The sequence below is a fragment of the Salarias fasciatus genome, chromosome 23 (assembly GCF_902148845.1).
Source record: "Salarias fasciatus chromosome 23, fSalaFa1.1, whole genome shotgun sequence".
Lineage (NCBI taxonomy): Eukaryota > Metazoa > Chordata > Actinopteri > Blenniiformes > Blenniidae > Salarias > Salarias fasciatus.
In genome coordinates this window covers 28,570,112-28,579,651 of record NC_043766.1, presented here as the reverse complement: position 1 = coordinate 28,579,651, position 9,540 = coordinate 28,570,112, and the positions used below count along the sequence as shown (strand labels likewise).

The 9,540-nt window shown below is 43.0% G+C and overlaps 1 protein-coding gene across 1 annotated transcript; it reads left to right on the top strand.

The window, feature by feature from the left end:
* The first annotated feature begins 203 nt into the window (after positions 1 to 203).
* Positions 204 to 9,316, top strand: LOC115381281 (coagulation factor XIII B chain-like). The gene is made up of 6 exons (XM_030082567.1): positions 204 to 263; positions 421 to 511; positions 8,230 to 8,391; positions 8,520 to 8,714; positions 8,843 to 8,956; positions 9,216 to 9,316. The coding sequence occupies exons 1-6, from the start codon at positions 204 to 206 to the stop codon at positions 9,314 to 9,316; spliced, it is 723 nt and encodes a 240-aa protein (XP_029938427.1).
* Positions 9,317 to 9,540: the final 224 nt, after the last annotated feature.

The window sequence follows — 9,540 nt, the reverse complement described above, 5'->3', positions numbered from 1 at the left end:
TGCGAGCTGAAAAGATCTTATGCACAAAATATCTGCTAATTTAAAGAAACAACTGATAACAATGTCACAGTTAAGCAATGTGCCTGCGTTTGCAACGTCATTAAACTGAGATGAGTAGCAAAACAAATCCAGCATGATGACAGAGGGGGATGATGTAGTGAAAGCATTTTATGGCAGGAAATACAAACATTATGGACACGGTCATGGGGTACACTGGCACCTGGCCCCCCACCCTGCCAGACCAAAGGAACCCCCACACCAAGGTGGGGAGCCCCCTCAGCCAGCCAGGACAGGAGGACCGACGCACAGCACCCCCAACAACTAACCGGACAAAACCAAAGCTGTGAAAGTGTTTGATTAACTGTTTATTTACAATATAACCAGCTTCTGTGCCCAATGTCATTCCATTAAACCGAGCAGCAGGAGGAGGCGGCCCTGGGACCAAGGAGGTGGAGGACGCAGGGAGACAGCTCCTCGTGGGACAGATGCGGGGGGATGCTGGGAGAGACAGGTCTGCTTACAAAGCCAGATGCCGGAGAGGCAGCTGCAAACTCTGAATGCCTGGCTCAAGGGCATGGAAACCCAGCTCCGTGACATAGAGCACCATCCCTCCTCTACTGGTCCAGCCTCATTAGACTGTTGCACGCAGCCAAACTGGACTCTTTTGGGCCGAAACTGTCACTGTACAAGGCTGAGTCTGTTGACACCTCCCCCTGGTGTGTGGCCACACCCTCCTGGTGCAAGCGAAGCTGATCAGTCAACAAAAATAAGAATATTGGCTTTGCATGTGTTGCACCTGTCAAAATAACCACTGCACAACCTGTGCGGTCCTTTGTCTTTCTGTATTGCATCATTTAAATAGAGCCCAGAATGTTTGAAACATTTAGTAGTTATTTATAACTTTATATCGATTGAGAAGCTTGGTGCATTAAACCTAATTGTCTGAACGGAGAGCACTTACTTACTTAGACTTAGTTCCTCCAACTCCGTTCGGAGTATTGGGCAGCTAATCTCCTCCAGCCATCTTCTGACGTCATGACTTCCATTCACTGGATCTGCAGATTGTTAATTTGAGCTGGTTCCGTAGCAAGTTGACTTTTTACGAGATAGGGTTGCTAGCCCTAAGCTCAGACAACTTCTTTTAGCACTACCCAGGGGGGACCTAGCACTTCCTTAAGAGGTTGGGTACCGCGGGAGGTAACTGCGCTTGGCGGAGAGCAACTCGATCAAAATTTCTGGACTTCATTTTAAAACAAGGGGAAAAAAAGTTCTAATGAGGGAAATGTATGGTAAGGAGCCTGGAAGAAAGGAGGAAGTTACCCCGAGGAAGTACATTTTCTGTATTGTTGAGTAGCGATGAGAATCGAGAACCAATTCTTTAGTAGAATTGGTTCCCAGTGACTCGATATCCAATTTTTTGTATCACCCCTTTCCCACTGCAACTAGCGGGTCAACCCGTGTTTTCGACCCGCTAACAATCGGCTTAAGACTCCTTTCCCACTGCCTGCAGACGCGGGTCTAGCCGTCTGCGGGCGAGCCGCATCGCTGCGTTTTTCCGCGCTGATGGTGTCCCACGTTGATGACATCATCAGCGCGACTGAGCAAAAAGGAAATTAAACAATGCAGCGGAACACAGTCCCTTTTACCTGTAGACGAATCTCCTCTTCCCCGCGGATCAAGAGAAGCTCTCTGGTCTCACTATCTTGCCAATGCTGGGTCATCTTGATGAAGGATATCTCACGCTTTGTCCAGAAACAACAACTAGCGCGCTAATGTAGCCACGCTGCGTCGACGTCATCTTGTAAGTTCTCGGATGTATCCCTCCCACTAAAAGCCGATAGCAGCGACCCGATTAAAATCCGGGTCGATTGCAGGATTGAAAGACCCGGGTCTAAATGCCGGTTAAACCCTTTCACACTGCCATGAGGAGCCGGTTATTAGCGGGTTTAAACGGGTTTTTGGCCAGTGTGAAAGGGGCTTATGTCTCACTGACGATTCCGCTTATCGGTTCCACATGATGCTGTAACATGCGCGGAGCATAACGCTGGTCTCACGCAGGGCTCACACCAGCCACAGTACGGCTGTGGGTGGCTCCAGTGCCGCTAAGGGGCCTGTCCGGTAGTCCAGAAAGTCATTATACGCGTTAAAATAACAAACGCTTTTGTACTTAGTCATTGTAGGAAAGTCAAAAGACACCATAATTTCACAAAAAAACAGATCTATCACTAGAGCAGGTTTGTGTTGCCAGATTGGACGGGTTTTTGCTAAATCAGGGTTCTTTTGAACACATCGGGTGGTTAATTGAAATGGTTCTTTGATTGTGACGTGACTTTTATTATGCAAATACGGTTTTTATGGTTTTAACGTGCATTTTCTAAAGAGATGGAGATTCAGGCTGCTTTCTATTGTTGAACAGGTTTAACATTATGTTTGGGCTGAAAGACCGACAGATCTGGCAACCTACTTGAGCAGGCGCAGATGCACCATGCTGCGATAATTCCATACCGGAGCCGGATCGGACACACATCCACTGGCATCCCGCCTGAGCCATGCGTAATTTGCCTTTGAGCTTTCCAACATGGCTTCAAGGAAGAAGCTCTCCAAAGTTTTTCTGCAGAAAAACTGCAAATCTGCCAGTGTTCAATTTTTGCAGAAGCATTCTTTGTTTGTGTCCAAAGCAAGTTAGGATCAAGTTGAATGCAAAACACTGTAAATAGATTTAGATGTTGTATTATATTTTCCTGCTTTTTTAGTGATTTTCCTGAGCTGCTTTGTATCTTGTAAGATACAGAAACTCTGCATAGGGCCATTGGGCCTCTTGAGTCTTGAGGAGTGTTTAAAGGGCCTGTATCATGCTTTTTTAGCTCGTCCAAACCCCATTATTGACATTAACATGGTAATAGTTTATTTTTGGTGCTAAGTAAAAGTTATTTTGTGTGAAATTAAAGATTTTCTGGGGCTAATTCTGATACCCGGAAGAGAAAACGCTCTGTTTCACTGAAAATCCCGCCTCTCCCCGTGTGGACTTTGACTGACAGCGTACTTCAACCAATCGGAGCTTCAAAACAAATACGTCATGCATTAGCTTCTCCACCCCCTCTCCACCCCTCTTGAGCTTTAGCTTCTCTACAAGCAAAGAACCGCGAAAACATCTTTTCCTGTTAGAAACTCACCAAGCGCAGACCCTTGAGACTCTTGCTCTTGTTTGATTGTTGCTTTCAGACGATGGTTAAAGTTTATCTCCGTAATCAGAGATACAAAAAGCGGCAACGCTGATTGGGGGGGGGGGGCTCAGTGGGAAATGCTAATCAGCTGCGTGCTGGTCAGAGGAGAGTGGGCATGTTGTCTGCGCGGGGTTGGGGTGGGAGAAGAGTGGTGGGGAGGAGTTCAACTTTTGTGACGTACTTAGGTTTGAAGACTTTCAAATGAGCTGTTTTCTACCTGAAGGGAGGGGCTGCTGTAGAGAGCAGCAGACTGAAAGAGATTACTCAGACATGCGTGGACGAAGGCAAATAACATTTTGGGGGTGGTTTCAAAGGGAAATCAACTTTGTGGCATGCTTAAAACCTTAAAAAAGTGGATTTTGCATGATATAGCTCCTTTAAACTGGGATACACTCAGGTCGGCACCAATCAAAGTCGGCCCTGGCCAACTCGGCACCGCCCCCGGGATACAGTCAAGTTGGCATCAAAGCCAAGTCGGCCTCGCGGGGGGGGCTCTCAAGTGGCCGAGTTGGTCGGTGCTGACTTGACTGTAAGCTGCTTACCAACTCGGCCAAAAGCCTCTTTTTTTTAATCACGATGCCAGCTGCGGCGCGACGATTTGCACAGTTATTTGACGATCTGTTTGAACCGAGTAGCTTAGCTACGAGCGCGTAGCGCGAGCGGTTGTCTGGTCATGTGACCAGATCATGTGACCAGGCGGCATTTGACTAAACCAGTCGCCTGCATTATAATTACAAACCTGTGCAAATCATTGCGTCGCAGCTGGCATTGCCTTCAGGATTTGCACAGTTATAATTATAATGAAAGGCGACTGGATTAATAAAAAGCCGCCTGGTCACATGATCTGGTCACATGACCAGACAGCCGCTCGCACTGCGCGCTCGTAGCTAAGCTACTCGGTTCAAACAAGACGTCAAACATGAAGCTCCAGGTACATTCTCCACCTCTAACCTGTCAGTCACCATAATCACACAGTTTGTCCTCCAGTCCCCCGCCTGCTACGTGAGGAGAAGTGGCGCAGCCGGCACGAAAAAAACTGTGCAAATCGTCGCACTGCAGTCGGCATCGTGATTAAAAAAAAAGGCCGACTTGGCTTGATGCCGACTTGACTGTATCCCAGGGGCGGTGCCAAGTTGGCCAGGGCCGACTTGGATTGGTGCCGACCTGACTGTAATCCCTTTAAACTAATTTCTCTTTTTGATGAGACTGCACAACAAGTTGAATGGATTTTTTTTCTTCTGTTCAGGATAAAGGTATTAAAGAATTAATGCCAACACCCATTTATATTATTTCATTGGTCACTCAGTGAGAATTGATAAGAGAATCGATAAGGAATCGTATCAAAAACCAGTATCGATAACAGAATTGGAATCGCTAAATTCTTATCAATTCGCATCCCTATTGATGATACTAAATGTTATTTTCTGGATAAGGGCTGTAAAAGATAATGAGAGAGTGTTGTTGTCTACATGAAGTTTGGATTGAATTCAGGGTGCAGAGGGCGTGTTGTTCTTTCCCCAGGGGAAGTCCATGTTTGCATCTCCTCTTTTTCAACTTCAGGATTCAAACCTGACAGTAAAAGAAGTTAACTGAAATTTGACTTAGAAAATATGAAACTGACAGCTTTCCTTCTGTCCCTCCAACTGTGGGCAACTGTGGATGTTTCTCTGTCGCTGGATGGTGAGATGAACTATTTTATTTCTTTATCTGTGACAGTCGGACTGCCTGGATTGATTGAGGAAAAACAAACAATGAGTTTTTGGTTCAAGTGCAGTCAAACAGAGAGTACACAGGGAGAGTATGAACAACAGATTTCAAGCCTAATTTCATATTTTCAGAACATATACACATGAAATCTTCTTTAAGTACATGCATGTGTGTTAGATAGATAGATAGATAGATAGATAGATAGATAGATAGATAGATAGATAGATAGATAGATAGATAGATAGATAGATAAACTGCTTCAGTTTGTTTATCTCTTTGTGTTAGTAATTAAACACCACTTCTTTCTAAATGGGTTTTCTCTCTCAGTGTGTTCAAAGGTCCCAGACATTCCTCACAGCCATGTATCAGAGGGAACCAAAAAGTCTGAGTATCAAGAAGGAGACGTGATCCACTTCTCGTGTGACGCAGGCTACATAGCAGACCTAACCTCTAAATATGTATGCACCAGTGAAGGCTGGCTGGTGATTCGTCGGGGAACGTGCTACTGTGAGTTCAGTAACTTCATGCTACTTGCTACAAGACTTTGTTTTAGCAGCTGTTGTGCAGCAGAGCCTGTGCTTGGAAACATTTTCTCCTTTTTGTTTTGTGAAATTTCGAAAAATGTTTGTTTCTTTTTAGATCGTTACTCAGGCTACAACTTCTGAAAGACTCCAGAAGCTCCCGATGTCATTGTGTGTTTTCAATCACCTGAGATCAAATTTGTCTGCTCCTCAGCGTGCGCTACACTGCCAGAAGTTCCTCACGCTCACGTGGCAGAGGAGACCAGAAGAGATGAGTATCGTGAAGGAGACATGGTTCACTTCACCTGTGATCTGGGCCACTGGCCAGAGCTCATCATAAAATATGTGTGCACAAGCGAGGGCTGGCTGGCAGTCCGCCGAGGATCCTGCAGTGGTCAGTTTGCCTCTTTTCTCAGATTAATACACTGCTGTGTTCATTCTGTTTTCAATTTCCGTGTCTTGAAGCTGGGCTAAGTGTCACTTTTTTGTCACCATAATGTGGCAGAAGATGACAAGATTGAACCACTCTTCCTCATACAGAAACGAGCGATTCGTGTGGTGAATGGAAGTGGTTAGAGAGACCACACTAACCCAATATTTATAAAATTGAAATCCTTAAAAATGAAAGAATTGGTAGAACTCAACCTTCTTAAAACAATGTATAAAGCTCACCGGAAAAAATTACCATTTAATTTACAGAATAGATTTGCAAAGCGAGACAGTCAATATAGATTAAGAGGCACTGAAGTTTTCAAACGACCGGAATCAAGAACCAAATTGAAAGAAAGATGCATCACAACAAAAGGAATCAGTTTATGGAATAAACTTGACAGTGAAATTAAGAGGTCTCAGTCCATTCACATCTTCAAGAAATGTTTAAAAGCACAGTTATTGGGAGGGTACGACTCTGTTTTAAAGAATGGTCAAACTTAGAATGATTGTTTCTTTTGAAAATATTTCATTAAGGTTTTTTTTTTTTCTTTTGTATTTACACTTGGGAAATGGTTGTATTTGATCTGCAATTATTTGTGAAATTTTCGTATTTATATTTTGATTAAGTGAAATGTTTGTATTGAATTTTGTTTTTTTTTTTGTGATATGTTAACAAATCTTGACAAATTGTCATTTATTTTATGTTGATAGGGGCAGACATCATAAGTCTCACTTCTTTCTGTTCCTTTTCATTTCTTTCTTTTAAAAAAAGAATGAAACAAATAAAATCAATCAATCAATCAAAAAATGCAAACAGTTCAGAGATTTGTTGACCAGTACGTCATTTTATTTTAAGTCCCATTTTCTGAGTGACAGGAGCCCAGTCCATAGACCTGAGCACAAGACCAATGGGGTGGATTTACCAGGTCTTTATAAGGGCTGGGGCAACTCAAATAGCTGGTGGCATGGTCAAAAGTCTGTCAGTAAGAACAAACATAAAGTTACTGTACCTCATCTGACTGCAGGTGTACGTCAGTATCAGTGTGAACCAGTAATGATCATTATATACCGCACTTTGGGTTACTAAATGTTTTGTCTCTGTCAGGCACATCAATTCTAATTATTCAGCTTGCAACTGAGAAAATAAGGATACCATATAACAAAAACTTGGTAAAATTAAAAAACAAAAAACCATGCAGCAGCACTAATAGAATGAGCTCCTCAGTTTTATCAGTGAGATAAGTGTTGAGGATAGGAGGTGAAGACGTTTCTCTGTGTAATAACACATATCAGCTGTTCTACAGAAAACTGGACTCTTTTGAACATACTGTGCTTCAAGTGAACTCTTCCTGTTGGGCAATATTGGCAACAATCTACAAACAAAAATACAATATGAATGATTTCATAAGTTGAGCAAACTGCTCTGTATTGATTATGACTCTGTTGTGATTGTTGTGTTGTAAATTAGGCTTTTCGCGTAATTACATTGTTTCATCTCAGCTAAATGCATAAAAAATGAAAAAGTTGATCAGAAAATGTAAAATTGATGAATGCCTTTTCATATACGTGCACTCACTGCAGAGGTGTTTGTGTGTTGACACCTGGCCAGGTCTACCACTGGTTCTTTTTACTAAGACAGTGATAATCATTTCATTTCACTCAGAACTTTGGGGGGAAGCCATTTTTGGCTCATTAAAAAAAGCTGTTTTCACTCACCATAAGGCCAAAAGTTCTGCCAGTGAAATCGGCATTATTACATTCTGAGCGTAATGAGGTGGGTGACAGGAGTCGTGGCCCTGTCGTCACGTGATGCACTTTCTATCAACACAGTTCCTTCTTACTGTACACAAACTTTACGTCCCGCCAGCTCAGATGGATTCCAACAGAGAAAAAAACCAAGCCGAAAGCAGTGAACAATAGTAACAAAACCATGGCTCATAATATTGTCAGTAAGGGTAATGGCGTTGTAAGCTGGGAAAAGTTATTAGTTAGATTACTCATGACTTAAAATAGTAATGACATTGGTAATGCCATTTATTTGATCACCTTTACTCTCATCACTGCTAGCAGGCCAGCTCCACCTTCAATTTGTTGTTGGTCTCACAGTCTCAAAGTTGGAGGTCTCCTCCTTTATCTCACCCTGTCTGAGTACCCCAGGTCACTCCTGATGGTGTGCGAGCATCTGCCGAGGCAGCTGTCAGCATCGTTGTATGGGTGCATAAATAAAGTGAAATAACATGCAATAATGTGTGTGTGTGTGTGTGTGTGTGTGTGTGTGTGTGTGTGTGTGTGTGTGTGTGTGTGTGTGTGTGTTATTTTAACAGCAATCACATGCAGTCCACCAGTCATTGAAAACGGTCGTGTACTTGGAGATGCCACAGAGTATGGAGAAAATGAAATACTGAATTATAGGTGTGATGAACAGTTTAAAGTAGCAAATGGAATTCCTTCAAAATGCACCAAAGTGGGGCAAATAGCAGATTGGATTCCAACACCGATGTGTGAACGTAAGAATATTTTCTGATTCATCGGTTGCTTCACACTGAATTACAATATTCTGGATGACTTTAATCTCTATTTAAATTATATTAATCATGTCACTAATGGAGTGAATTTTTTTCTCGAACAAATACAGAAATAAGATGTCATCTGCCACTGCCACCGCTCAGAGGGACTACATATGAACCTGCTTTTAAAAGTGTATTCTTCCCGGGAGAAACTGTGACGGTCACCTGTGGGAGTACATATTGGATTGAGAGGACTGACAAAACCTTCACAGAGGCCACTTGCAAAGGAGATGGGGAGTGGAATATCAGACCAGTATGTCAAGGTAAAAAAATAAATCAATAAAGATCTTCAGAGTCAGATGCATTTTGAGGTTATTGTGTCTTTCTCTGACTCATACTGACTGTTATTTCTGATTAAGTAGTAAAACGTGTTTTTTTTTTCTGAATATAGAGGTTATATGTTCCAATCAGCGAGACCAGTTTGTGTCTTACTGGGGCGTCTATTACTGGCACCAGAAAAAACTTGGGGACACTGCATCTTATGCCTGTAAGAGGGGCTATAAGAGTACAAATGGTGCCACTCAGGCCACATGCACCAGGAATGGATGGACACCAAAACCCCTTTGTCACGGTATTGTGAAGTTAAATTCTTACTTCCTGTCTTACTGATTATATAGCTGAATTTTATCCATCCATCGATCCATCTGTTTTCAACCACTTTGCTGAGACCAGATGGCAGGGGCTGCAGTCTGAGTAGAGATGTCCAGACTTCCTTATCCCCAGACTCCTCCCGTTCTTCTGGGAGGATCCCGAGGTGTTCCTAGGTCAGCTGAGAGACAGTCTCTCCAGCATGTCCTGGGTCTTCCCCGGGGCGTCCTACCGGTGGGACATGCCAGTGAACACCCCCTTATTGAGGTTTCCATGAGGCATCCTAAACACATGCCTGAGCAACCTCAGCTGGCTACACCTCACTGGACACATCCAATATCATGACATTTTGTATTTAGTATTTCTAGGAAAATTTTACTGAATATCTTTTACAAGTGCACAAGATCTGAAACTCTTAAGTACCATGTCTCTTTACAAATGCAGTGTTATAAACATAAGAGCAATAAATTAACATTTCTACCAGCTGATTTTTGACTAGAC

Excerpts from the sequence above, each read along its gene's own strand:
- LOC115381281 (XM_030082567.1), top strand. The coding sequence starts at position 204 with ATGGGGTACACTGGCACCTGGCCCCCCACCCTGCCAGACCAAAGGAAC. Across the intron at positions 8,715-8,842 it reads TATCAGACCAGTATGTCAAG|AGGTTATATGTTCCAATCAG; the intron begins GTAAAAAAATAA and ends TTCTGAATATAG. Across the intron at positions 8,957-9,215 it reads CTGTAAGAGGGGCTATAAGA|GTCAGCTGAGAGACAGTCTC; the intron begins GTACAAATGGTG and ends AGGTGTTCCTAG.